The sequence below is a fragment of the Coturnix japonica genome, chromosome 1 (genome assembly GCF_054131305.1).
Source record: "Coturnix japonica strain WE chromosome 1, WE-NBRP24, whole genome shotgun sequence".
NCBI classification, from domain to species: Eukaryota; Metazoa; Chordata; class Aves; order Galliformes; family Phasianidae; genus Coturnix; species Coturnix japonica.
In genome coordinates this window covers 343,895-371,688 of record NC_140663.1, presented here as the reverse complement: position 1 = coordinate 371,688, position 27,794 = coordinate 343,895, and the positions used below count along the sequence as shown (strand labels likewise).

The following is a 27,794-nucleotide window of genomic DNA, read 5'->3' as shown; positions in this document are numbered from 1 at the left end:
CTGCTGGGGATGGGGGCTGCTGGGGATGGAGGATGGTGAGGATGGGGGATGGATGCTGCTGGGGATGGAGGTTGCTGGGTATGGGGGATGGAGGCTGCTGGGGATGGAGGCTGCTGGGGATGGGGGATGGATGCTGCTGGGGATGGAGGTTGCTGGGTATGGGGGATGGAGGCTGCTGAGGATGGAGGATGGAGGCTGCAGGGGATGGGGGATGGAGGCTGCTGGGGATGGAGGCTGCTGGGGATAGAGGATGGAGGCTGCTGGGGATGGAGGCTTCTGGGGATGGAGGATGAAGGCTGCTGAGGATGGAGGCTGCTGGGGATGGAGGATGGAGGCTTCTGGGGATAGAGGATGGAAGCTGCTGAGGATGGAGGATGGAGGCTGCTGGGGATGGAGGCTGCTGGGGATGGAGGATGGAGGCTGCTGGGGATGGAGGATGGAGGCTGCTGGGGATGGAGGCTGCTGAGGATGGGGGATGGAGGCTGCTGGAGATGGAGGATGCAGGCTGCTGGGGATGGAGGATGGAGGCTGCTGGGGATGGAGGATGGAGGCTGCTGGGGATGGAGGCTGCTGAGGATGGAGGATGGAGGCTGCTGGGGATGGAGATGGAGGCTGCTGGGGATGGAGGATGGTGAAGATGTGGGATGGAGGCTGCTGGGGATGGGGGATGGAAGCTGCTGAGGATGGGGGATGGAGGCTGCTGGGGATGGAGCCAGGGAATCATAGGATGCTGGATCCTGCCCAACAAGCAGCTGCTCCTCTCACCCATCTCTTCTTCCAGCTTGTTGCTTATGAAGTGAAGCGCATGCGTGCAGAAGAGGGGAACAAGCAGAAAATATTGCGGCACATCAAGGAGCTGGCAGAGAAACTATACAAAAATGTGAGTGCAGGAGGGGAACCTGCACTGATGGGAGGGCTGGGAGAACCTGGCTGAGGGCCCACATCCATCTGTCCTTCCTCCACTCGTGTTACAGTAACATGGTGCTGGAAACAGTAATGGAAACTGCTGCTGGGCCCTGGGGTGTCTGCCTGGCCTCAGCCTCTCCCTCGCTTCCTGAGTGGAGATGTTCCTGTTTTTGGTGGTCTGGGCATCAGGCACTTCATTTCCCTTGTCCTGGAGCAGCTGCTCTCCATGTTGTCTGGCCCTGAGTGCCCTTGGCCATCCCAGCTCTGAGCTCCTGAGGGCTTTTTGCTCTTTGCCCTGTGCTCAGCTTGCTGTCCCTGTGGCTCCTGAGAGCAGAGTGTGATGGCACAGTGAGCTGACAGCCTGCCCTCAGCACTGTGAGGTCCTGGGGGGAGGAGAGGAGCACAGGCTGCTGAGAGCTGCCCCTGTGAGCCTGCAGGATGATGCATGACTTCCTTGTGGCTAAAAAGAAACTGTCTTTGCTGTGCCAGGAGAACCCATACCCCGCCGTGACCATGCACAAGGTGCAGAAGCCCACGGAAGGCTGCCATCTGCGCTTGCACCAGAAGCCCTTTCCCCGTTTGGATGAGGGCACAGTGCAGTGGATCATCGACCAGGCCACAGCCAAGCTGCAGACAGCCCCTCCAGCTGTGAAAGCAGAGAAGAAGTGCATGGTGCCCTCAGGCCCCCCCATTGGTATGTGTGCTCAGACCCACCTCAGCCTTATCTCCTCCACTTGCACAGCCCTGGGGCTCTCAACCTGTTCCCATCAGGAAGTGCTCCAGGCCCCACCATCTCTGCTGGGCTCAGTCTGTCCCCATTAACCTCTCCCTTTCTGGCTGCTCAGAAGTCCTTCAGCTCCATCAGCCAGCATGAGAGGACAGCTGAAGTCCCTTCAGTGTTCTCCCACAGCACTGCCTGTGTAGAGCACTGGGGCACCCATTCTTCACCCCTTGGGCTGAGACCCCCACCCTGCCTGATCCACATCGTTTCTCTCTCCAGCAGCCATCCTGGAGCGTAATGGCAATGCCTTGGCCAACAGTGCCCGCCGCCTGGAGGTGGTTCGGAACTGCATCTCCTACGTCTTTGAGAACAAGATGTTAGAAGCCAAAAAGGTGAGGAGGGCTCTCGAGGAGCAGACAGCCACCAGCTGGTGGTGAGGGTTCTCTGCTTCTCCTCTGTGGCATTCCTTGTCTACACCTGCCATGCAGCTCTGTTCCCATGCCCACGTGTCCTCTGGGCATTATTCCTCCTTGTGTCCCTGAGCTCCTGGCTGCTCACCCCACTGCAGGGTCTGTCCTGTGGAGGTGGCTGAGCCTGGAGTTGCCCAGATGCTGTGGGCCACGTTGCTTTTGATCCATGTATGACAGCACGGTGTCAACCAACACAGCCAGGGTGGGGTGCCCTTCCTGCACCTCTCCTTGGGACTGACCGTGACTTCAGGAGCTCATACGATCTCCATCTTTCCCTGCAGTTATTCCCTGCTGTGCTGCGTGCCATGAAAGGCCGAGCTGCCCGGCACTGCCTGACCCAGGAGCTGAACCTGCACGTGCAGCAGAACCGCGCCGTGCTGGACCACCAACAGTTCGACTTCATCGTCCGTATGATGAACTGCTGCTTGCAGGTAGGGAAGGAGAGCATCACCCCAATGTGGGGGACAGTGTGGGGTGGGGGTGGGAGCAGACCTGGGCATCCTGAGGTGGATCCTCCTGTAAGCTCTGCTCTTTTCCCCAGGACTGCACGGCCATGGATGAACATGGGATTGCAGCCGCGCTCCTACCACTGGTCACTGCTTTCTGCCGAGTGAGTACCAGCAGTGTCCCGGTGTCTGGTGAGGCCCTCACAGCCTCAGAGCTCCTTGGAGGTTGCAGGGATTGTGTTAGGGGCAGATCGGCCCCTCGGTGCTTCTTGGAACTTGTTATCCTGCTCAGTAGCTTCCAGCTGTGCATAAGCTTGGCTGAGCTGAAGCTGCTTAGAACTGGGGGTGCTCTCATATATCCACCAGGCTGGGCTGAGATCACAGTTATCTAGGTTAGAAAAACCCTTCCATATTATCAAATCCAGCCACCAAGCTGAGCTGCCAAGTCCCATCACAAAACCAGGTCCCTCAGTGCTGCATCTGCACGTCCCTTAAATGTCTGTGGGGATGGGGGCTCCACCACAGCCCTGAGCAGAACACTGCAATGCTTGATAAGGTTCTGCTTCCCAAAAAGCAACTGCAGCATGAGGCTCTGCTGGGCCTGGGGTAGGTGCTGAGCAAACCTGAGAGGTGTTTGCTAGGGCTGCTTGGAGGAGCTGTGGTGCTGGTGCCCAAGGGCACGCTGCCTTTCCCAGCAGCAGGAGAGAGCAAGAATGACCTGGAGAGGCTGGCACAAGAGCTGTGTTCAGATAAAACCCTTCTATCTGTCTTCTGCTTCCTCAGAAACTGAGCTCAGGCATCACGCAGTTTGCCTACAGCTGCGTGCAGGAGCACGTGGTGTGGACCAACATCCAGTTCTGGGAAGCTATGTTCTACAGTGATGTGCAGAACCACATCCGAGCCTTGTATCTGGACAGCAGTGAGGAGAACCATGCGGATGAGGTGAGTGGGGGCAGCTGGGTTCCTGCAGAGCAGCTTCACAAGGGCAGCTCTGCCCTTATGTCCATCCTGGTGCTGGGAGAGCCCTGTGAAGGCTGGCAGTTCTCCTGTCCATGCAGACCTCTGATGTTCCTTTTAATTCCTTCAGGAGAGCACGGAGGAGCCCCAGGAAGCCAGGTCTGCCCTGGAGATAGCATCAGAGCAGCTGAGGCTGTGGCCCACCATGAGCCGAGAGAAGCAGCAAGAGCTGATCCAAAAGGAGGAGAGCACAGTTTTCAGCCAGGCCATCCACTACGCCAACCGCATGAGTTACCTGCTGCTGCCTCTGGACACCAGCAAGAACCGGCTGCTGCGCAGCTCCGGGCTGGGAGACGTGGAGAGCGTCAGCAACAGCTTTGTCACCAACAGGTCAGGAGGGATGGAGGGCTGCAGGGGGAGCGGAGCAGCCCAATGTGGGGACTTGGGGTTCCTTGGAGCATCCACATTATTTGGCTTTGATTTGGGATTGGTGAAAGCTGCACTGCCCAGGGCAGGAGTGGCAGCTCCTTTGGGACTGGGTTCATCTCAAGAGAGGGATCTCCCCTGGGCTCTCCTGCACGGTCAGGGCCCTCCTGCTCTGAGTTATGGCAGTGGAGAGGAGCACTCTGAGCTAACTGCTCTCTCCTGCACGGCAGCATCGCCGGCAGCGTGGCCGAGAGCTACGACACGGAGAGTGGGTTTGAGGATGCTGAGAGCTCAGACGTGGCCAACTACGTGGTGCGGTTCATCAACCGCTTCGTGGACAAAGTCTGCACAGAGAGCGGCGTCACCAATGAGCACCTGAAGGGGCTGCACGTCATGATCCCTGGTAAAGGGCCCTGCAGAGGTGCTGGGGGTGGGCAGCCTTGTGGTTCCACCAGGGGTCCCAATCAGCTGTGGGGGCTGTACAGGAAGGGCTCTAGAAGAAGCAATGGGGATGCCAAGAGGTGGAGCCTGGGTTGTTTGTGGGACAGCTCATGGTCTCTGACTGCGTTTTGGTCCACAGATATCGTGCAGATGCACATAGAAACACTGGATGCTGTGCACAGGGAGAGCAAGAGGCTTCCTCCCATCCAGAAGGTACCGACCTGACGTTGGGGGAATGTTCTGGTGCTGTTCATTCAGTCTTCAGAAGCCTAAACTCCTCATTTTACACCTCTGTAGCCAAAACTGCTGCGCCCCAACCTGTTGGTGGGTGAGGAGTGTGTGATGGAGGGGCTGCGTGTGTACCTCATGCCTGACGGACGGGAGGAGGCCGCCGGGGGGAATATTGGTGGTCCACCTCTTCTCCCTGCGGAAGGAGCCATCTTCCTCACCACGTACCGCATCATCTTCAAAGGAACTCCCACAGACCCCCTGGGTAAGGATCATGTGTGCTCCACGTCCTCTGTCTGCATAGGCTGGTGGTGTCTGGGGAGGAGGTGGGCAGAATCTGTCCTGGAGAAGTGGCTGCAGCTCAACTTGCTGCAGGAGTCACCTCTGAGGGTGTGAGACCACAGCACCGACCAGGGCTTTGGGGTTCCTTCCAACCCAACCACCCTGTGGTTTTGTGATCTGGAAGATCCCTTCCAACCCAACCACTCTATGGCTCTGTCGTCTATGAGGGCCCGTCCAGCCCAACCATTCTGTCATTCTATAATCTTCAAGGACTCTTCCAACCCAATCCAACCGTTCTGTGGTGTTGTGATCTATAAGATCCCTTCCAACCCAACCACTCCATGGCTCTGTCATCTATAAGGACCTTTCCAGCCCAATCATTTTGTCATTCTGTGATCTTCAAGGGCTCTTCCAACCCAACACAGCCCAACCCAACTGCTCTATGGCTCTGTGATCTATAAGGTCCCTTCCAACACAAGCCATTCTATCATTCAATGGCTCTAATGATTTATAAGGTCCCTTATAAGCTCTAATGATTTATAAGGTCCCTTCAAGCCAGGCAGTTCTGTGATTCTGTGATCTTTAAGACCTCCTTCAACCTAAGCCATTTTGTTATTCTTTGTAGATGATATTTTCATCATGCCTGTCATAGGTAACATCTCCAGGTCTCTGTGGCCTGGCTACAGTGACTCTAACCTGATTCTGGTCCTCTCATCCTATGGGACTGTCTGGTGGGGGTGTCTCAGAGTGGTGGTAGGATGTGGCTAACCTGTCCCTATTCTTCTATCCAGTGGGGGAGCAGGTGGTGATCCGATCCTTCCCCATCTCCTCGCTGACCAAAGAGAAGAAGATCAACATCCAGGCCCAGGTGGATCAGTTCATCCAGGAGGGCCTTCAGCTGCGCTCATGCACATTCCAGGTGAGATCATCTGGGGCTGTGGATCTGCTCTTGGAGAGTACATTGGTGGTGGGACCCAGCAGGTACGTGGCCATTGCTGCCACCATCCCTTAGGGCAGGTCTCTCACTGCCTTGGCTGGGGTGGTTGGGGGTTGTTTTGTGGGCAGGGACCATAGGCAGCCTCCAAGGCAGGTGGTGGAACCTGAGGGCCCCTTGCAGAGAAGGGATAAGATCTCATGCAGGACCAGCTGCAGTCCTCTAGTAGGAGCAGCATCTTGCTGGTTACCTGGGGGCTGTTGGTTGGAGTTGTACTCTGGGAACACCATGGAACAGCATGTGAGTGCTGAGTGCACAGCAAGAGCACAGTGTGCTCCTGGGGCAGCCCCCCTGCCTGTGGCCTTCACTTCTGGCCAGAATCTGAGCTGTTCCCAATGGGAAGAACAGGAGGAGGGCACTCTCTGCTTTCTCTCAAGCCTGCTCTTTGCTCGTCCCCACAGCTGCTGAAGATTGCCTTCGATGAGGAGGTGGCTTCAGACAGCGCCGAGGTCTTCAGGAAGCATCTGCACAAGCTGCGTTACCCCCAGCATGTGCACGGCACCTTTGCCTTCACCGTGGGCCAGTCTCCCAAGCAAGCCATGCAGCCCAAGGCCAAGGAGAAGAACCCCTCACTCAGGTATGAATCACAGAATCACAGGGTTGGAAAGGACCTACAGGATCATCTAGTCCAACCATCCTCCCATTATGCATGCAGTAGAGCAGGGAGAGTAGCTCACAGGACATGCTCAGCCCTTGTGGGTGCTTCTGGGGTTCTCTTCTCTCTCCTCCAGCAGGGAAGCACCAGACATGGGCTTCTGAGCAGGTGTGAGGGGTCCCAGAGCTCACATGGGGTCTCTGCTCACCTTTGGGTTTTCCCATGGAGGGGAGCAGCGTTCAGGCCTGGGAAGCGTGCTGTGCATTCAGCAGCTCTCCCTGCACAGCTATCCAGGCTGAAGCAGAAGGAGGGAGAGATGTCCCAGCAGGCACAGGAGCGCAGTCCCTGCTCTGCCAGAGGATGGGGAGCATTGCAGGGCCATGGAGGAGCTCTGTGCTGTGCTGCCATGGGGTCAGCTCCCACGCTCGGTGGCCAGGGGAAAGCTCTGCTGTGGCGCTGGGCTCTGGGTGCTGTTGATGCTTGCTGTGCCCGCAGTCTGAGCTTCTCTCCGTGTGTTTGTGACTCAGCTCCCAGCAGGTGACCGATATGTTCCAGGGCCTGACAGTGGGGGTCATGTCCCTCGGGCACCTTGGCCATTCGACCACGTAAGATGCCTTCACCTCTGGGTGCGAGCTTGCGAGGTGGCATTGGCTCAGGCTGCAGCCTTCACTGCTCCTGGGGTTTCTTCTCACCTGCTCTGCATGATGCCTGGGCTGCGGGTCGGTCACGCTGGGATTGCCTTTCTCCAGGCTCCTCATGCCCCAGGACGTGCTCAGGGAGCTGTGCTTCTTCCCACTAACCTCTAGAGACCACCAGAGCTGTGGGCCCAACTCCTGGCTTGGGCACAGCTCTAGATCTTGATATCAGCTCCATCACCACCCCATAGGTCTACTTCCAGCTGTGCCCCACACTGGCTGCAGGTCTTGTTCCTCTGATTACAAAGCACTCCTATTTGAAACTTGCATCTGTACGTGGCAAGTTGTCCTTAGGACAGTGTTACTTCTCAGTCCCAAGGCTTTCCTTTGATAAGTTTAGGGAGCAGGTGGATTCCTCATGGTCTGCTTTGCAAAGCAAAGAAGGTCACCTGGTAGCCTAGAGGTGAATTCCTGGAGACCTGAGCATCAGCTCAGCTGTTACCCTGGGCTGGAGGCAGCCATTCCCCAGTTGATTTCCTGCTTCTCCTTCACTTGTTCCTCTCAGAGCTCCCTGAGGTGATGACATTGTGCCTGAGGCCTTGCATGCACTCAGACCATTCTTACCTTCAGGGGGATGTATTCAGGAGCTCTGTTCTGACCCCAACTGGGGAAATGTTGGGATTGGGCTGGAAGGGGATACTTCATCGTTGGAAGTGTTTGGGTTGGGTTGGAAGGGGATACTTCAGCGTTGGAAGTGTTGGAGGTAGGTTGGAAGTGTTAGGAGTTGGATTGGAAGGGGATACTTCTTCACTGGAAGTGTTTGAGTTGGGTTGGATGGAGATACCCCATTGTTGGAAGTGCTGGACTTGGTTGTCAGTGTTAGGAGTTGGACTGGAAGGGGAATCTTCTTCACTGAAAGTGTTTGAGTTGGGTTGGATGGAGATACCCCATTGTTGGAAGTGTTGGAGTTGGGTTGGAGATGTTAGAAGTTGGGTTGGAAGGGGATACCCCATTGTTGGGAGTGTTGGACTTGGTTGGAAGTGTTAAGAGTTGGGTTGGAAGGGGATACCCATTGCTGTATTGGTGTTGGGTTGGATGGGACTTTGGGCTACCTGGTCTAGTGACATGTGGGCTGGACTGAACGATCTTTAAGGTCCCTTCCAACACAAACCATGCTGTGGTTGTGTGATTCTCTGGGGCAGCATCAGATAGGGGTGAGAGCTCAGATGTGGAGGTGCAGGTGTTGTAGCCCAGGATGCTGCTGGTTCCATGGGAGGCTGCGGTGGGCCCAGCCCAGACTGGCTGCCCCTACGCTCTGTCATCTTTATCTGGGGTTCAGAGCCCCTTGAAGCACATCCCCTTGGTGCCAGGACCTGCAGGTGACATCTCCCCCCTGGTGGCACTGACTGAGGCTGCAGGTGGTGGTCGGGGTGCTCCCGTCTCTGCTTTGCTCTGGGTGTCACCGCGGGGGTTTCTCTAACCACCAGGACCTGCTGCATTGCTGGGCTGCAGCCACAGGCGGGTATCAGCCATCCTCAGCCTCTTCTCCTGTTCCAGGACGCTCTCCAAAAACCTGGTGAAAAATGCCAAGAAAACCATCGGCCGCCAATACGTGACCCGCAAGAAATACACACCGCCCGCCTGGGAGCAGCGCAGCAGCCAGCACTTCCCAGAGGACAACGAGGATGAGATCTCAGGTTGGGAGCACCCTGCAGGGAGGGAGTGGATGGATGGGTGCTATGAGGCTGGGGGAGAACTCATAGAGGGAGCAGGAATGGGAGCATCCCTGTGCTGAGCGTCCACAGTGGACAAAGAAGGGGTGCCTGATGTCACCTGCCTGGAGTTGTACGAGGCCGTTGATGTTGGAGCAGGTGGCTTTTAAAGGTCCCTTTCAACTCAAACCGTTCTACGATCATCTGTGCCAGGGCTGACCTAGACCCCCATTGTCTCTGCAGTGTCCGAGGAGATGGACAGGAGCACTTTGACCCCCACCACAACCATCAGACCCTCGGAGAAGATGACCATCAACCACCTGGTGGAGCGCGCCTGCTGCCGCGACTACCAGCGCCTGGGGCTGGGCACGCTCAGCAGCAGCCTCACGCGTTCCAAGAACGAACCCTTCCGCATCTCCACAGTCAACCGCATGTACGCCATTTGTCGGAGGTGAGCCCGACCAGGAGACAGGAGGGTGTGCTGGTGGCCAAGGTGGCCAGCAGAGTCCTGGTTGACCAATGGTTGACCAATAGTTGACCAGTGGTTGATCAATGGTTGACCAATAGTTGACCAGTGGTTGATCAATGGTTGACCAATAGTTGACCAATGGTTGATCAATGGTTGACTAATAGTTGACCAATGGTTGATCAGTGGTTGATCAATAGTTGACCAGTGGTTGATCAGTGGTTGACCAATAGTTGACCAGTGGTTGATCAATGGTTGACCAATAGTTGACCAGTGGTTGACCAATGGTTGACCAATAGTTGACCAGTGGTTGATCAGTGGTTAACCTATAGTTGACCAATGGTTGATCAGTGGTTGACCAATAGTTGACCAGTGGTTGATCAGTGGTTGACCAATAGTTGACCAGTGGTTGATCAATGGTTGACCAATAGTTGACCAGTGGTTGACCAATGGTTGACCAATAGTTGACCAACGGTTGATCAGTGGTTGACTAATAGTTGACCAATGGTTGATCAATGGTTGACCAATAGTTGACCAATGGTTGATCAATGGTTGACCAATAGTTGACCAGTGGTTGACCAATGGTTGACCAATAGTTGACCAATGGTTGATCAGTGGTTGACTAATAGTTGACCAATGGTTGATCAGTGGTTGACCAATAGTTGACCAATGGTTGATCAATGGTTGACCAATAGTTGACCAATGGTTGATCAGTGGTTGACCAATAGTTGACCAAATGTTGACCAAGAGCTGGCTGTGTGAGCTGGTGGCCAAGAAGGCCAATAGGACCATGGAGTGAGATGTAAAGAGCTGCTTGGAAGGAGCTCTGTGGAGGACTTCGGTGTCCTGGTAGGCAGCAGTTGACCAGTGGTTGAGCATAACTGAGCACATGTCAACTATGAGCCAGCAGCGTGCCCTAGTGGCCAAGAAGGCCAATAGGACCCTAGAATGAATTGCAAACAGCTGCTTGGAAGGAGCTCTATGGAGGACTTGGGTGTCCTGGTGGCCAACAGTTGACCAACAGTTGACCACACATTGACCATGAGCCAATGGGACCCCAGAGTGCACTGCAGAGCGTGGCCAGCAGGGCAGGGAGGTTCTCCTGCCCTCTGCTCTGCCCTGGTGCGGGCACAGTTGTGCTCAGCACTGCGGCCTGCAGCTCAGCTCTCTCCTGCAGTTACCCCGGGCTGCTGATCGTGCCGCAGAGCATCCAGGACAACACCATCCAGCGCATCTCCCGCTGTTACCGCCAGAACCGCTTCCCCGTGGTTTGCTGGCGCAACTCCCGCACCAAAGCCGTGCTGCTGCGCTCGGGGGGGCTGCACGGGAAGGGCGTCGTGGGCCTCTTCAAGTCTCAGAATGCTCCCACTGCAGGTACGCATCCCCTCACCCCATCCTGGAGCTGTGCCCCATCCCTTCCTGCTGCCCTGTCAGTGCGGTGACGCTGCCTGCTCTCCCCCAGGCCCCTCACAGACGGACTCCACCAGTTTGGAGCAGGAGAAATACCTGCAGGCTGTCATCAACTCCATGCCCCACTACGCTGACGCTGGTGGGCGCAACACGCTCAGCGGCTTCACCTCCGCTCACATGAGCAGTGCAGGTGAGCGGGGTCGGCTTGGGGGCTGCGGGAGGCTCCTGCCCAGGGACCCCCAGGGTCTGGCGTGTCCCAGAGCCGGAGCTGCTGGGTGCCATGTCCATGGGAGCAGCTCTGTGGAGCACCTCCCCAAGGCCGGAGGTGGGGATGGGGTTTGGGGAACCCATTGGTTCTACATATGGGAGCTCCAGGTTGAATCCTGATCCAGGGGGGTGGGCTGGGATGGGGCAGACCCCGAAGCCAAACTCTTGCACCCAAACAGCAGCGTGGGGTCTGGCACAGGATGCTGTGGTAAGTGTGTGTCTCTTGCTGTTTGAGCGGCTCTGGCCACGCTCCATTGTCATCCATTGTCTGTCCCTGCCATCCCAACCCGTCGTTGCTGCACTGAGGCCAAAGGGATCGTTGTAGCAGCCAGCAAGGGGCTCCCTGCTGCAGGAAGAAAGGGAATTGTGGTCACGGAGGGATGATGCTGGGGTTTGGAGGAGCTCCAGGTGGTGCCTCTGGTCCAAAGTAGCTGCACAGTACTGGGGTAGAGCTGCTGGGGCAGAGCTGCTGGTGCTGTGGTCTCTGGGTGCTGTTGTGCTGTGGCTCCTGCTTGGTGGCCCCCGATGCAGCCCCGCACTGTCCCTCTTGCCTCTGGGGTTCTTTCTATGCCCTTTTCCCTCTGAACGGAGGGGAAGCACAGCAAGGAGGGTCCCGCAGCATGGTGCTGGGTGCTGACCTTCTGTTGGTGCTGCAGATTTCTCCGACAAGAGGCAGCCTAAGCTGGGATCGCTCATGAAGCAGGTGATGGGAGGGAAGGACGAAGGGCCCGGGACTATTAGCCGTGGAGGTGAGGACGTGCGGGCGAGCGCTGCCTCCTGGGCAGCAGCTGTAGAGTAGAAGCTCCCCCCTGTCCTCCCCCAGAGCTCCAGGGTTATGGGGCAGCTGCAGGGTGGGCGGGAGGGACCGTCTGCAGCCCCCCATGTGCCATCTCCGTCCCGTTCCTATGTGCCATCTCCATCCCATGCCCGTCTCCATCTCACCACCCCCTTCCCTTCCACCCATGCCCACCCAGCGAGGGAGCGTTGGTCCCTCTCCTCTCCACCCTCTCTGAGGCCGCTTTCATCCTGTGCCCCCAGGGCTGGGTCACAGAGCCAGGGTCATCACCCTGTCCACCCCCAAGTGTGTGTCTCCGAAGGGCCGTGAGTCGCCCCGAGGTAGGGTCCCGCCGGGCGCTAACCCCGCCGGGCGCTAACCCACCGACTGACCCCCACCCCCCACACACCACTAACACCCAGTAACACCGTAACTGCACCACCCCAAGCGCGGTAAGTTCTGCACCACACCTCCCTGCAGGTTTGCTTTGGGCTCTGCACATTTCTGCTGGCGCTCATAGCGGTGGTGGTGGGTTGGCTTGGCTGCAGGGCATGGCGTGAGCACGGGGCTCTCCCCGCACAGGGCAGCACCCAGCAGAGAGAGGAGCAAAAGCAAACCTGCACCAAACCTCGCATGCATTCCGTGGGTGCTGGCGTGTGGTTGGAGTGTTGTTTGGCCATCACCTTCCACAGAGAGCTGCTCGCCCAAGCTGGGCGGCCCCGAATCCTTCATGCACGGGGACCCCACGTTGACAGCAGGTTTCCTGCAGGTAAATGGGGCAGCATCCGGGCCAGCGGGCGCATGAGCAGCTATGCCTTGAATGTGGAGATCGGCTCACGGCTGGCTGGGAAGGACCTGCTGGGTGCCCAGCACAACGGGGCGCCCACCGAGGCCAGCTTCCTACGTCAGCACCGCGCCTCGCTCTACATCATCGGGGACAAGTCACAACTGAAGGTACCATCTAAAAGGAGGTTGTGGTGGGGGAGGATCAGCCTGTGCTCCCAGGGATGAGGGGATGGGCTCACAGTGAGCTGGGGAGGGTCAGCTTAGAGATAGGGAACTATCACAGGCTGCCCAGGGCAGTGGGGATCCCCGTCACTGGGTGGTGGGGATCCGGCACTTGGGGATGTGGCCATTGGACATGGTGGGGGTGGGTTGGGGTTGGACTGGTGGTCTTAGAGATCTTCTGTGGGTTCTGAGGTCTTAACGGTTCTGTGGTGCTCTGTGCCCTCAGGGGGTGAAGCCAGACCCGCTGCAGCACTGGGAGGTGGTGCCCATCGAGGTGTTTGACGTGCGGCAGGTGAAGGCCAGCTTCAAGAAGCTGATGAAGGCCTGCGTGCCCGGCTGCCCCTCCAACGACCCCAGCGTCGCCTACCTGCGCTCCCTGGAGGAGTCCGAGTGGCTCTCACAGGTCAGTGGCTCCCGGGGGCTGTGGAGATCCCAGTCTGTGCCTGGGGTCAGTTGGCTGCTGCAGGGCTGAAGGCTTTTGGTCTCCCTTCCAACCTAACCATTCTGTGGTTCTGTGATCTTTAAGGACCCTTCCAACCCAACCGTTCTATGGGACTTTAAGGACCTTTCCAACCCAACCATTCTATGGGTCTTTAACCTTTAAGGTCCCTTCCAACCCAACTATGGGTCTTTGGCCTTTAAGGACCCTTCCAACCCAACCATTCTGTGGCTCTTATGTATAAGGTCCTTTCTAACACAAGTTATCTTATGCTTATGTGGCTCTGTGACCTTTAAGGACCTTTCCAACCCAACCGTTCCATGATCCTGTGAACCAAAGGCTGCAAGCAGGGTCTCTGTGCTCCCTGTGGCATCGCTCGGCACAGGGTAGGGAGGACACAAAGCAAACAAGGCCACTAAGAGGAACAAGGATGAACTGGCCCAGCAAGTACATGCACCAGCAGGTGCTTCAGAACTCTGCTCAGCTTCAGAGCTGTGGGGCTGGGCCCTATGGCTGCAGAGGGAACATGTGTGCCCATAGCTGTGTCCTGCCTTTGTGCTTTGCATCGTTTGGCTCAGCTGTTTCCAATAGAAGGGGCTCCTTTGCCTCGCATCCAGCAGTTTCCTGCTCCTGAAGAGCTCCTGGTTCTCTTGTTGGCAGATCCATAAGATCCTGCAGATTTCAGTGTTGGTGGTGGAGCTCCTGGACACGGGTTCCTCTGTGCTTGTCAGCCTGGAGGACGGCTGGGACATCACCACACAGGTAGGAGCCCTGCAGCCACCGGGTGCTATGGATGTCCATCTTAAGTGAAAAGAGGGGAAAATCAGGTCAGATTTTAGAGGGAATTCGTCACCATGAGGACGGTGTGGCCATGGCACTGCTGCCTAGAGCTATGGGTGCCCAAGGCCCTGGATGGGGCTTTGGGCAACCTAAGCTGAAGGGGAGCACCCAGTCCATGGCAGGGGTGGGGCTAGGGGGGGTCCCTTCCATGGCTCTATGATGCCTGAAGTCCTTTCTAACCCAGCCATTCTGGGATTCTATGGCTCTATGATCCGTAAGGTCCCTTCCAACCCAACAATGCTGGGATTCCATGGCTCTATGATCCCTAAAGTCCTTTTCAACCCAGCTGTTCCGGGATTCCATGGCTCTATGATCCCTAAAGCCCCTTCCAACCCAACCATTCTATTGCCCTGTGTTCTGTAAGGACCCTTCCATCCCAAACCATTCTTTGGTTCTATGATCTCAAGCCCCCATGTCCCTGCAGGTGGTCTCCTTGGTGCAGCTCCTGTCAGACCCCTACTACCGGACGCTGGAGGGCTTCCGCCTGTTGGTGGAGAAGGAGTGGTTGTCCTTCGGGCACCGCTTCAGCCACCGTGGGGCGCAGACCTTGGCTGGACAGAGCAGTGGCTTCGCTCCCATCTTCCTGCAGTTCCTAGACTGCGTGCACCAGGTGAGCTCCTCGCTCCTCTCCCATCTCTGCCTGAGCTCCAGCACCGTAGCGGTGCCGTGATCTCAGCCTCGCTGCTCCTTGCAGATCCACCTGCAGTTCCCCATGGAGTTTGAGTTCAGTCTGTACTACCTGAAGTTCCTCAGCTACCACTACATCTCCAATCGGTTCCGGACCTTCCTGCTGGACTCTGACTACGAGCGCATCGAGCTGGGTGAGGGCAGCGTGTGGGGTGCGTGGGGTGCCATCCTGGTGTCCTGCCCCACATAATGCCCTCCCTCCCCTCCTTCCCCCCTCCCCACCCCTCACCCCCCAGGCCTCCTGTACGAGGAGAAGGGTGAACGCAAATGCCAGCAGGTCTACAAGTCCATCTGGGATTACATCGACCGGCTGAATAAGAAAGCTCCTGTCTTCTTCAACTACATGTACGCCCCCGAGGATGGGGAGGTGAGAGCTTTGCCTGGCCTGGCTGGGGGGCTCAGGGCACATCAGGGCATCACTAGGAGCTTCGGGCAGGGCAGACCCTGTGCTGGAGCTGTGGGGTCTGGATAGAGGCCCCATATCAACATCATTTGAAACCATCCTTCCATGGATAGAGGGCTCGGCACGTGGCCCCAGCAGGGAGGTGAGGTGAGCATGGGCCAGGGCTGAGCAGCTCAGAGCCTTCATTACCTGCAGGCTCCATGCTGGCAGCAGCTCTGGCTGCTCTGGTCCAGCATTGCCCTCTGCTGACAGCCCACAGCCTCACATCCCCTCCGTACCAACCAGAAAGTATCACCTGCTGGGGAAGGGATTGGATTCCAACACCAAGCTGAGAACACCAGCAATGGGAGAGCCAACCATCGCTGATCTGGCTGTGTGTCCCCTCCACCCCCAGGTTCTGCGGCCGTACAGCAACATTTCCAACCTGAAGGTGTGGGACTATTACACGGAGGAGACGCTCTCGGAGGGTCCCTCCTACGACTGGGAGCTGGTGCAGGGGCAGCCCGAGCACATGGAGGAGGCAGACAGGCAGGACACCGGCGCGCCGCAGACCAAGCGCAAAATCATCTGGCCCTGCTATGACAACCGCAGCCGCATGGAGCCCGACGCCATCTCCAAGCTGCTGGAGGTGAGCTGAGTCTGATGGGCTGTGGGGGGAGAACTGGTGGGGGGCAGCCAGCCCATGGCAATAGTGGGGACTTGGGGGGCTTTGGGGTCCCTTCCAACTCAAATCGTTTGGAGGTTCTGTGGCTCTGTGCTCTGTAAGGACCCTTCCAACCCAACGTACTATTGCTCTGTGATCTGTAAGGACCCTTCCAACCCAACATTCTACTGCTCTGTGCTCTGTAAGGACCCTTCCAACCCAACATTCTATGGAACTTTGATCTGTAAGGACACTTCCAACCACACGTTCTATGGCTCTGTGATCTGTAAGGACCCTTCCAACCCAACGTTCTATTGCTCTGCTCTGTAAAGTCCCTTCCAACCCCACATTCTATGGCTCTGTGCTCTGTAAGGTCCCTTCCAACCCAACCCAAGCCATGCTGTGGTTCCGTGATTTTTAAGGACCCTTCCAACCCAACCATTCTGTGCTTCGATTTCATTCTGTGATTCGATGGTGCAACCATTCTGGGCTCTGTGATGACCCCTGGGTTGTGCAGTGCCCCGTGGACATGTCTGCAGTCAGTTGTGCCCCCTGGGATGGGAACAGCCTGTTCTGATGCCTTCCCTCTCCCCTTGCAGGACCTTCACAACTTGGAGATGGAGCTGGGGCAGGTCCCGGAGCGCTGGAAGGACACGTGGGACAAAATCAAGGCCTCCCAACGCACCGAGGCTCGGCAGGAGGGCAGCCGGGTAGGGCTGCGGTGGGGCTGACGGAGGGGTCGGCTCTTCCCTCAGCCCCCTTGTGCTCACTGTGTGCTCTGTGTGCCCGCAGACCCCCAGCTCCTTGTTGATGTCCTCGGGGCTCTCTCACCACCGCCGCTCGCTGGGGGTCTACCTGCAGGAGAGCGGAGTGGGGTCCACCCTCAACCTCAGCCTGGACAGTGACACCAGCAGCACGTCCACCCCGTCCAGCGGGAAGCAGGGCGGCCGCCGGAGCACCAGCACCTTGTACAGCCAGTTCCAGATGTCCGAGAGCGAGAACAGGCAGGAAGGGGGGATTGAGGGGGGATTGAGGGGGATTGAGGGGGGATTGAGGGGGAATTGAGGGGGGTGGGACCCTTCTTGGGGAGGGTTGGCACATGGTGGTGTTGGGGTGATGCTGATGGTGCTGAGGCACTGCCTGGCCCCACAGGTCCTACGAGGGGTCACTGTACAAGAAAGGAGCCTTCATGAAGCCCTGGAAGCCGCGCTGGTTCGTGCTGGATAAAACCAAGCACCAGGTACACAGCGACCGGGCAGGGATGGGGTGAGGGGGGGGTTAGATCTGCCCCTGGGTACTGAGAGCACTTGGGTCTCCCCCCCAGCTGCGGTACTACGACAGCCGGATGGACACGGAGTGCAAAGGGGTCATCGATCTGGCCGAGGTGGAATCCATCACGCCCGGAACCCCCACCATGGGAGCCCCCAAGACGGTGGATGAGAAAGCGTTCTTCGACGTGAGTGCGGCCCTATGGGGGGGGTCGGGGCTGTGCAGCCCCCTCTGCTCTTTTCTCACCTCCTGTTTCTCCTCCCCCCGCAGCTGAAGACGACGAAACGCGTTTACAACTTCTGCGCCCAGGACGTGCAGCTGGCGCAGCAGTGGATCGACCGCATCCAGAGCTGCTTGTCGGACGCCTGAAGGGCGGCTCAGGGAGCCCCGATCCCACCGCGCGACTCAACGCAGCTCCACCGGCAGAACGGAACCGAACGGAACCGAACCAAACAGAACCGAACCGAACCGGGGCTGCGAGTGAAAACGGACAAACCTTGGCAGCGGGTGGGACGGCGCTGCGCCCCGCGGGGCTGCGTGCAGGTGAAGCGTGTTGGGGCGGCCCAGCTGAGCCCCCCGTGGTTCCCCCCATCCTCCATGAGCCTCCACTGTAGCAGCAGCGATGGCGGCGTTGGACCGAGTGCCGCTGCGGGGACTGCAGCTCCAGCCCCCCCCCACTCTGGTCTCTTTATGGGGTGGGGGGTCTCACGCTGAGCCCATGGGGGGTCTCACGCTGCAGCGGTGCGGGGCGATGACGCGAAGGCTGAGCGGGCTGTGCCGGTGGGCGCTGCGCAATCCCTGCTGCGCAATCCCTGCTGCTCACCCCCCCTTAAAGCAGGAGCTGGGGGGCAGCACCGTGGGCTTCATCCCATCCCCGACCCCCCCCAGGGGCTGCGCTCAGCTCACGGCCCTGCAGCGCTGCCAGGCTGAGCCATGGGACTGGGGGGGTTTGAGAAGGGGGGTGGTGGTGGTGGTCTCAACCCCCCCTTTGTGCCCCCCGCTGCCCCCCCCCCCCCTTATTGCTGTCCCAGCGTCAGTGCGGCGGGGGGGACTCGGTACAGATCCTGCACGGCGTCAGCATGGAGAGGAGTGGAGAGGGTAGGATGGGGGAAGGGTGGGGGTCGTCTCAGCTCATCCTGCCCCCCCCCTCACCTCCCCCATCAGCTCTGCCGACCCCCGACCCACCTTGTTTTTAATGTTTTATTTCAGCTCTTTGTACAGTCTTAACCCCCCCCCCCCCCAAACTTTGGTCCCCCCATCACCCCCCTCACGCCCCCCCATCACCCCCCCCCGTTGTTTTATTGCCCCCCGTGGCCGTGCCGGGTCGCTGGTGTCACACGCAGGTCCCTATTTTCCCTATTATTTTCCCTATTTTCCCTATTTTGTAACGTCCTGGAGCAGTTGTAGATGATGGAAAGTTTTTTTTTTTTTCTGTACATTGTGTCAAACCTGACCAGAGTCCTTGTATTGTATTGTGCCTAGAACGGGGGGGGTGGGTGGGGGGAATAAAAGGGTTATTCTATATATATATATATATATAGATCTATATATAAAACGAGGAGACTAACGGAGTTTAATAAAAAACAACAGCCCACCCCATGGATCGCAGGGCGTGAAGGAGCCGCATTGACCCCCCCCATCACTGCATGGGGCTCTGCCTTGACGCCCCCCTCCCCATATACGAAGCTTAGGGTGCCCCCCCCCAGGTGTGGATCTTATTGCTATAAAGAGTGCGGCCAATGTGGGGCTGGTGGATCGAGAGGAGGAAGATGAAGGTCTATAAGAGGAGGGGGCTGAGGGGGACACTGAGAGTCAGTGCTGGGGTGGGGAGGGGGCTCAAAGGGGAGGGGGATGGTGCGGTGGTAATGGTGGGGTGGCAACATGGAGACAACAGGATTGATGGGCCAGTGCTGGGATGGGGAGCTGTGGAGCCAACAGTGGGGCTGCCCCATAGGGTCAATGCTGGGATTACCATGGATTCCCAGCACAGCTCCATTTCAAAACAGATCTCCATCCCATCCCAGTTCCATCCCAGTACAGAGCTCCGTCCCACCCCAATTCCATCCCATCATGGAGCTCCATCCCACTACAGCCCCATCCCAGTATAGAGCTCCATTCCAATTCCATCCCATCATGGATCCCCATCCCAGTATGGAGTTCCATCCCAGTTCCATCCCATCACGGAGCTCCATCCTGTCCCAGTTCTGTCCCTAACAACTTTTTCATTACAAAACCCGGGATTTAGAGGAGGAATATTTATATTTGATAGGGGCGAATATTCACACGTCGTACGGATGGATGAGGTTTCAAACATTTAAATTACATCCCAAGGTGGGGGATGAGGTGAGCATCTGAAGAGCATGGGGTGAGCATCCCAGGAATGGTTATGGGGTGAGCACCCCAAGACTGGGGATGGGGTGAGAACTCCAAGATGGGGTGAACATTCTGGGGCTGTGGGGGTGATGTGAGCATCCCAAGATCATGGGAATGGGGTGAGCATCCCAAGATGGGGGATGGGGTGAGGACCCCAAGAGAATGGGGATGGGGTACAACCCTGAGATGGGGATGAGGTGAACATTATGGGGTTGTGGGGGTGATGTGAGCATCCCAAGAGCATGGAGATGGGGTGAGTATCCCAAGATGGGGGATGGGGTGAGCATCTCGAGAGCATGGAGATGGGTTGAGCATCCCAGGAATGGTTATGGGGTGAGCGCCCCAAGAATAGGGATGGGGTGAGAATCCCAAGTGCATGGGGATGGGGTGAGAACCCAAAGATGAGGGATGGGGTGAACATTCTGGGGTTGTGGGGGTGATGTGAGCATCCCAAGAACATAGGGGTGGTGTGAGTGAGTCCTGGAGGAGCAGAGAGGGATGAACCCAATACGTCCTGTTGGATCTAGGATGGTAATAAGGCACTGGGAACCACGACAGGGCACTTGAATATTGCTCTGATGGCAACGGGATCCTTCTGGGCTCTTTCACTTCTGTGTATCTGGAGATGCAAAGTGACCCCAAAAGCGATTCCAGAGCTGGAACGAGAAGCAATCGCTTCCAAACCCAAAGGAAGGCACTGATGTTCTGCACGGAGCTGTTACTGCTCTACCTGCATTAGGATGGGGCCGTGGTGGGAGGGAAGGATGCGACCTGGTCCCAGGAGGGAGCCATTGGGAGCCATTAAGAGTCACCAAGAGCCACTAAGAGCTAAGTGGGGCCACTGGGAGCTACTGGGAGTCATTGGGAGCCATTGGGAGCCACTAAGAGCCGCTAAGATCTTAGAGAGACCACTGGGAGCTACTGGGATCCATTGGGAGGCACTGGGAGCTACCAAGAGCCACTAAGAGATAAGAGGAGCCACTAGGAGCCACTGGGAGCCATTTGGAGCTCCTGGGAGCCATTAAGAGTCACCAAGAGCCACCAAGAGTTAAGCAGGGCCACTGGGAGCTACTGGGAGCCATTGGGAGCTACTGAGAATGACTGAGAGTTACTGAGAGCCACTGAAAGCCACAGAGCTTTTGTGAGCTATGGGAGGCCATTGGGAGCCACTGAGAGCCACTAGGAGCAACTGAGAGCCATTGAGAGTCATTGGGAGCCACTGAGAGCCATGGGGGGCCTTTGGGAGTCTGAGAGCAATTGAGAGCCACCAAGAGCCATCAGGAGCCACTGAGAGCAAATGAGCAGCACTGAGAGCCACCGAGAGTGACTGAGAGCCACTGGAAGCCACTGAGAGCCACCAAGAACTATTGGGGGCCACTGAGAGTGATTGAGAGCCATTGGGAGCCACTGGGAACCACCAAGGGGGGCCATTAGGAGCCACTGAGAGCAATTGAGAGCCACTGGGAGTCAGTGAGAGCTACTGGGGGTCACTGAGAGCAATTAAGAGCTACCAAGAGCCATTGGGAGCTACTGAGAGTCACTGAGAGCAACTGAGAGTCAGTGAGAGCAACTGAGAGTCAGTGAGAGACATAATGGGGGCCATCAGGAGCCACCAGGAGCCAGTGAGGGCCACCAAGAGCTTTGAGGGACCATTGGGAGCCACTGGGAGCAATGGGGAGCCACCAAGAGCTACTGGGTGCCAATGAGAGGGACTGAGAGCCATGGGCAGCCACGGGAGTCATTAGGAGCCACCAAGAGCCACTGGGAGTCATGGAGAGCTGCCCATAGACATCCAGAGCCCCTGGGAGACGTATGGGTCCATATGGCATATCCCATCCTGAGTTTGGTTCCACGAGGACCAGGAGATAACAGATAACCAGGTTATCAGAACCCAGCACCAATGGGAAACCCCTGCAGCAATCAGAGAGCTCCGAACAACCAGCAAACGAGAACTGAGCCGCCGAGAAAAGGTTTTTAATAGTCGACATCTGTCCAAACAGATGAGGAAATTAATAAAGAGGCGGGGGAGGAATGTGCCCTTTACAGACACCCCGCGGCTCCACGGGGATACAAAACCAGGTCTGCACACAGTGCATCTCACCAACAGCTTGATACGCAGGGAAAGGCGACAGGGAACAGTCAGTGGGAAGGGGTTGATCTTTGCACGGCGCTGGATGGGGAGGTCGGAGCGGCGCCACGATGCCCTTCCAGCCGCCAGGTGAGTGAGTTCTGGGTGGGATGAGGGAACACGTTGGAGCTCAGTTCTTCACCATCCACCTGGCAGGAGGTTTTGATGCGTGTGTATGTAGCGAATGCTGCTCAGGTCCTTGGGAACGTCCCGTCAGATGGCAGGAGGGAAACCTTGGCCCAGAGGTCACATTCTCACCCGCGTAACATGGGGACTTCGGCCACATCGGGTCGACAAGAACCTCATCAAACCCAGAGAGCCTTAAAATGGTCATTGAGATCCACTGCAGATGGTTGGACACATCCTGTGTGCTTCTGGAGGCGCCCATTTCAGCCCTGACCCGTAACGAGGTGCACCATGCAGGCGGTAAGCTAAGGCACTGTCCGTAATGAGCCCACGACGCACGGCTGCCCCGACCAAAGGTTCCTCTATTTGTTGATGCAGTTTGCCATGCAGAGGTCAATCCCAGCCCAAACCTGACTCTAAATGGATTTGGGAGCTGCCAACCCCGTGCTCAGAGCTCATGGCACCCAGCTGGGCCGTGGCACACTGTGATAAGAGTGATAAGAGTGATGGCCTCTGTGTGGGCCTGAGAGAGGAGCAGCCCAGAACTCAGTGCCAAATCTCCAGCTCCTGCACTCTGCCTTTGCTGCTCTCAATGTGCAGCAAGGAAGAATTCAAGCACGAGATCCAACGAAAAGCCAAAGCAAAATGTCCATCCGACCCCCAGCCTGAGTTTCCATCTGGCTCTCAGATGCATCTCAGTGCTCCAGCTTGCACAACCCAGCAGACACGGAGCCACACGTCCTGCAGACGTGCATCCACAGACACACTCATACGGCCTTGAAACTAGAACAGATATGGACAGATCCCAAACGCTGCACATGGAAGGACAGGGCCATGAGGACTTTGTGGTTTCCTGACCAAACAGCACATGTAGGGAAGGGGGGGCTTTTCTCATGGATACAGCTGGGCTAAGCCGATCCCTACGAGGCCCAGTTTGCCTCCTCCATCACCTGAGCCAGGTGAAGGGCTGCCATCCCCCTCTGTCTGTTCTGCGCTGCAAAGCCCTAAACCCAGTGGGGAGGAACCCCCTGGTTGGGGCTGGGTTTGAAACAGGTCACTGTGAGCTTCCCTTTACACTTACAGACTCAAAGCCAAAAGGTGGGAGGGGGCAACGCAAGGCACAGAAGGAGAAACCCTCGCACAGCTCTGCAGCTCTGCTCCCAACACAAGGCAGTGCGTGGGGACAGCGGAGCAGCGCTCCTGCAGTGCAAAGGCATGGCAGCATCTCACGCAAAGGTGGCGTCCCAGGAGAACAAGGGGGCTGGAAACATCTCACATCACTCCAAAAGGAAGATCCCATCGTGCTCATTGCTGGTGGGACTGAGCAGGCCTGGTCAGAGCTGCAGCACGGCAGAGCTCAGCCATCAATGGGACTGAATGTGAGAAGGGACTGGACGAGAACACTGTCATCAGCTGGAAGTTACTGGGCCTGAGCCCCATCACGGCCTCCCATCAGCTGCAGGGATCGGTATTTGATGAATGCTTTCCTGCAGTGTTGTTTCTGGGTGTTTAAAGAAGGCCCTGACCTGGATTCCATCAATTCCAAAGCACCAATCCTCTGAAAATGTCATCAAACACGTTGCCAATAAGAGACCCCAAACCATGGGTCCTTAACGAGCCAGCAGGGCAACAAAGCAGAAAGTGAGAAGTTCTCCTTCCAGCACGAAGCAACTTTAAATCATCTCTTTAAGTCACGAAGAGGAAGAGCTCTGAACAGCGGTGCACGATGGGCTGCAGTTGGGAGGAAGCACAGCCACCAGCAGTGCACAACCCTGACGTGTTTGATGATTTAGCTGGGAAGTATTGGTGATGATCAGACTAGATGATCTTCTAAGTCTTTTCCAACCTTGATAATTCTGTGATTCCGTGTTGCTTTCACACCTCCTCCTCTGCTCCCATGTCCAGCTCTGGTGCTCTGAACCCACATCTTCCCTATGAGCAGCAATGGGAAGGTGTAACGCTTGGCCGTATGGCGGCCTGGTGCTGTGGGTACGTCACCATCAGATGCCCAACCAAAGGACTCCAGCAGTGAACAAGGACTCCAGCGTCGTGTTCAACACACAGCCGGGGCCTCTCAGCACAGACAGGAGAACCTCCTACCCACTACATACAGACCACAGCAAAAATAAAGGCTGTGTTTTCCTCGGAGCCTTAAGTCTGGCTACGATGCCCCTTTGCTCGTAACGACGGAGTGAGGTTCTTTTCATACTCACAGGGTAAAGTCTCTGGTGAACACGTTGGAAAAGAAGCTGCTTGGCTGCCTACGTGTTGAGCTTCACGCTTTTATTCCAAAGCAAACCACCTTCCAGCTCAGATCTAGAGGACGAAGCAGCGCCGGATGCTGACGGCTCGGTGTCAGCACGTGGCTTACACAGCAGGGAGGCTGGAAAGGGTTGGAGACCCATTGCCACCGCCCTCAGCCTGGGGCTGCAGTGACCCAGAAGCTACACCTGGATGGTCTGTGTGCGTGAATCCAGCTGGGAAGGAGCTCAAAGCAGAGCGGAGCCGGCACAGTCCTTATAGGATGGGGTCCTCCTGCCTGCACGGCGGGTCCTGTGCTGTGGGCAAGCACCATCTGTAACTGACCTTGCTCCCAGGTGCAGTCCGGTGCTCTGTGCTGCTGTGCTCAACCATCCCACGTCCCCCAGCTCAGCATGGGGTGGGTTGAAGTAGAGCAGGAGTCCTGCATTGGGGCCATTCCGTTCTCCAATGTTAGGTACAAAGTGCAAAAGTGTTGCTGTTTCCTGCATCCATTAAAAACTTCTTAAAAACAGAACGCAACAAAGAGGAAAAACAAAAACGAAAGAAAAAAAAAAGGATTTTCGTCATAACCGTTTGAAAATACACGAGTCTCCATCAAGCCAGCAAAACACCTGATAACCTGTTTGTGCCAGGTCTGCTCTTGCTCCTGGCGAGTCTCTTCTCCATCTTTGCATCCTCTGCAGCCAACGGGGGCACATCTGGGACGTGGAGCTGGGATGGCTCAGACTGCAGAGGCCCAAATGATGGAGGCCTGAGGTCCTGCACTGAACCAGCCTGACTCTTGTTGACAGCATGGAGCCATCCATTGGAGCCATCCATCCATTGGAGCCATTATTGGAGCCATCCATTGGAGCCATCCATCCATTGGAGCCATCCATTGGAGCCATCCATTGGAGCCATCCATCCATTGGAGCCATCCATTGGAGCCATTATTGGAGCCATCCATTGGAGCCATTATTGGAGCCATCCATCCATTGGAGCCATCCATTGGAGCCATCCATTGGAGCCATTATTGGAGCCATCCATTGGAGCCATCCATTGACTGCAAGGCAGAGCCTGGCCACTTCTCGAGGCAGTTCAACACGACGGCAGGTTAAGCTCCCCTGCCTTTGGCTTGGGATGATGACAGCAATATCCCTCCCACCCCCACAATAAAAACACCCCGAGCCCCAAACAAACAAACAAACAAACCAACAAAGCCCTCCCTGCCTCGTCCCGTTTTTAAAGTGTTTGCATCTTTTTCCTCCTATGAAATGTTTCTGATAAGGCTTTTATTGCTATACAAAAGCGGTGCAAACGCTGCCCGGAGGCAGCTCCATCAGGAACTTTGGTCACACGACGGAGGGACTGTTGTGTGCTGTCCGTGTCCCAGCGTCAGACCTGCTACCTTTCCAAAGAGAAGCTGAATACTGTGTGCAATAACACTAAGAAAATAGGACTGAACCCCCAATACAAAACGAAACCGAGGGAGAGAGAAAGGGGGGAAAGGGGGCAGGAACTGAAGGCAGGCGGAAGGCTTGCTTGGGAAGAACCCCCATCGTTCCTGTGATGACTTAACTGACGGATGCTACATTTAGACAATGTCTTTCAGAACAGATTGGTTGGGCGTTGAAGACTCCGCGTCTGGTCCTGAATGCCAGCTCTCTCTCATCAATGCAGCATTTATTACAAAATAAAATTAAAATGAAAAAAAAAAAAAAAAAAAAAGAAAAAAAAAATTGGACAAATTGCATCACCAGGTAGCAGCCTGGCCTGGATCACACACGTCCCATTGCATCTGTGTCATCAAGCAGGGCCATTTAATGTGGCTTCAGCACAAGGCAAGGCTTCTTCTTTCCTAAGGACAAACCCAAAGAGAGATGATATTAGAGAAACACAGCACCGGGTCCTCTTAAAGCTTAATTCTGAATGCTCTCCTCTAAAGCAGCACCTGAGACTTCCCTGTTCTACTTCTGCTGCCTCTACCTGCTAGGAAGCAAACAGCTTTCCAGGCAGAACCTCTCCCAAACCCTTCACAACGTCCTCCACCTCTCCATCAGCAGAGGGGTGGCCAGCAGGGACAGGGAGGGGATTGTCCCTCTCTGCTCTGCCCCATCTGCAGCACTGTGTCCAGGTCTTGTATTGGGCCCCCAATCCAAGATGGACAGGGAGCTGTTGGGGAGGGTCCAGAGGAGGCCACAAAGATGCTCAGAGGGCTGCAGCACCTCCCCTACAAAGACAGGCTGAGGGAGCTGGGCTTGTTCAGCATGGAGAAGAGAAGGCTGCGGGGTGAGCTCATTGCAGCCTGCCAGGACCTGAAGGGAGCCTACAGACAGGAGGGGAGTCAGCTCTTTACACAGGTAGATAAGAGCAGGACAAGGGAAATGGTTTGGAGTGGAAGGAGGGAAGATTGAGGTTGGATGTGAGGGGGAAGTTGTGGACAGAGAGTGTTGAGGTGCTGGACCAGCTGCCCAGAGAGGCTGTGAATGCCCCGTCCATCCCTGGAGGTGTTTAGTGCCAGGTTGGATGGGGCCCTGGGCAGCCTGGGCTGCTGTTCAATGTGGAGGTTGGTGGCCCTGCATGTAGCAGGGGGTTGGAGCTTTGTGATCCTTGGGGTCCCTTCCAACCCAGACCATTCTGTGTGATTCTATGTGAAATCAAAGCCCAGACCCCTCGGTGCTCCTCCGCCTGCACTGCAGGTGCACTCCTGCTGCCTTGCTCCCCTGCTTTGCCCCAGGACAGGGACGTGTATGGCCAACACTGGATGGCTCTGCAGAGCCACACACCCTCACCCCGCAGTGGATTCAAATGCTGCAGCTCCCCTGCACAGCTCCTGCATGAGCAGCAGTGCTGCTGATATCCAGAATAGACGTGGAATGGCACAAAGCTGAAAGCACCAGCCTGAAGTTCCTCCTCACACCACAGCTACCAGCAGCAGGTCCCATAGGACAGCCCAGCTGCCTGGCTTTGTCACCTGGGACTGACTGATATGTGCAGTGCTGGTGGGTTGGACCATCTCACCTGTCTTTTGTGGCTGTTTCCGTGACTGGCGCTGTGTTCTGGTGCTCCTCTGGGTGCTGGGCAGCGTTGTTCAGTGGTTTGGATGCTTTGGTTGTTCCCTTGTCTGTGATGGTCAGCTTCTCAATCACCATGCAGCCTGCATCGCTGTGTGGGGAGAAGTTATGGTCATGTTAAAGCATCAATGAATGGGGTTTAAACTCTATCCGAGAGAAAATAAGTTCCTCCTCCTCCTCCTCTCCTGGCACAGGCCACAGAATTGCCATAGGGAAAGAAGAACCAAAAATAAAGCGGGATTAAAGAGCATTATGTGATGCATTCATGATGCCAGGGATGGAACAGCTCTCATAGGACAGGCTGAGAGAAGAGAAGGCTGCGAGGTGATGTGAGAGCAGCCCGTATCTAACAAGGAGCTGCAGGAAAGGAGGGGACGGAGTCTTGAGCAGGGTCTGTGGGGGGAGAGCAAGGGGGAAATGGCTTCAAGTGTGAAGAGATTTAGGTTGGATGGAAGGATCCAAAAGACACAGTGAGGGTGGTGAGGCACCAGCACAGCTTGCATGGAGATCTGATGGATGCCCCATCCCTGGGGGCTTTCAAGGCCAGGCTGGATCAGGCCCTGGGCAGCCCGATGGAGAATGTTTTAGCCCTGCAGTTCTTTGGGCATCTCCCTCCTGTCCATGTTCAGCACTCGCTCCTATGACACCATGCAAAACCCACAGCCTCTCTGACTGCTGGGAGCCTCTTGCATCACACTTTGCTGGATATCCAGCCATGCCATGAAGGAATCCACCTGACAGTATGTAATCCTCCTACTGAGGTTACGTGCAATGCACATCTATATCTTGTTACCAATGGACCCATAAGGAATTCAGGCTGCAGCCACGAATG

At 56.5% G+C, this 27,794-nt stretch overlaps 2 protein-coding genes across 19 annotated transcripts in view; one reads left to right on the top strand and one right to left on the bottom strand.

The window, feature by feature from the left end:
• The window catches only part of SBF1 (SET binding factor 1), a 51,378-nt gene extending 32,759 nt beyond the window's left edge, over positions 1–18,619 (top strand). For 2 of the 14 annotated variants that reach the window (XM_015851911.2, XM_015851835.3), the window contains 31 exons: positions 782–880; positions 1,396–1,600; positions 1,907–2,019; positions 2,379–2,528; positions 2,639–2,707; positions 3,327–3,485; positions 3,631–3,890; positions 4,157–4,329; positions 4,507–4,580; positions 4,665–4,860; positions 5,669–5,796; positions 6,273–6,448; positions 6,994–7,071; positions 8,659–8,798; positions 9,057–9,264; positions 10,457–10,653; positions 10,742–10,879; positions 11,613–11,705; positions 11,995–12,072; positions 12,501–12,685; positions 12,966–13,142; positions 13,839–13,940; positions 14,443–14,628; positions 14,713–14,839; positions 14,942–15,072; positions 15,503–15,736; positions 16,351–16,461; positions 16,544–16,755; positions 16,904–16,991; positions 17,076–17,207; positions 17,291–18,619. In XM_015851911.2, the coding sequence (XP_015707397.2) occupies positions 782–880; positions 1,396–1,600; positions 1,907–2,019; positions 2,379–2,528; positions 2,639–2,707; positions 3,327–3,485; positions 3,631–3,890; positions 4,157–4,329; positions 4,507–4,580; positions 4,665–4,860; positions 5,669–5,796; positions 6,273–6,448; positions 6,994–7,071; positions 8,659–8,798; positions 9,057–9,264; positions 10,457–10,653; positions 10,742–10,879; positions 11,613–11,705; positions 11,995–12,072; positions 12,501–12,685; positions 12,966–13,142; positions 13,839–13,940; positions 14,443–14,628; positions 14,713–14,839; positions 14,942–15,072; positions 15,503–15,736; positions 16,351–16,461; positions 16,544–16,755; positions 16,904–16,991; positions 17,076–17,207; positions 17,291–17,389 (4,518 nt within the window). In that variant the 3' untranslated portion in view covers positions 17,390–18,619. The remainder of the gene's footprint in view (positions 1–781; positions 881–1,395; positions 1,601–1,906; positions 2,020–2,378; positions 2,529–2,638; positions 2,708–3,326; positions 3,486–3,630; positions 3,891–4,156; positions 4,330–4,506; positions 4,581–4,664; positions 4,861–5,668; positions 5,797–6,272; positions 6,449–6,993; positions 7,072–8,658; positions 8,799–9,056; positions 9,265–10,456; positions 10,654–10,741; positions 10,880–11,612; positions 11,706–11,994; positions 12,073–12,500; positions 12,686–12,965; positions 13,143–13,838; positions 13,941–14,442; positions 14,629–14,712; positions 14,840–14,941; positions 15,073–15,502; positions 15,737–16,350; positions 16,462–16,543; positions 16,756–16,903; positions 16,992–17,075; positions 17,208–17,290) is intronic. The other 12 variants (XM_015852065.2, XM_015851994.2, XM_015852221.2 and 9 more) reach the window with 10 other exon arrangements.
• A 2,727-nt stretch (positions 18,620–21,346) lies between these two features.
• PPP6R2 (protein phosphatase 6 regulatory subunit 2) overlaps positions 21,347–27,794 on the bottom strand; it is a 54,132-nt gene continuing 47,684 nt past the window's right edge. For 3 of the 5 annotated variants that reach the window (XM_015851489.3, XM_015851570.3, XM_085510761.1), the window contains 2 exons: positions 26,910–27,053; positions 25,164–25,746 (listed from right to left, as the gene is read on the bottom strand). In XM_015851489.3, the coding sequence (XP_015706975.2) occupies positions 25,695–25,746; positions 26,910–27,053 (196 nt within the window). In that variant the 3' untranslated portion in view covers positions 25,164–25,694. Of the gene's footprint in view, positions 25,747–26,909; positions 27,054–27,794 lie in introns of all 5 variants that reach the window. The other 2 variants (XM_015851711.3, XM_085510768.1) reach the window with 1 other exon arrangement.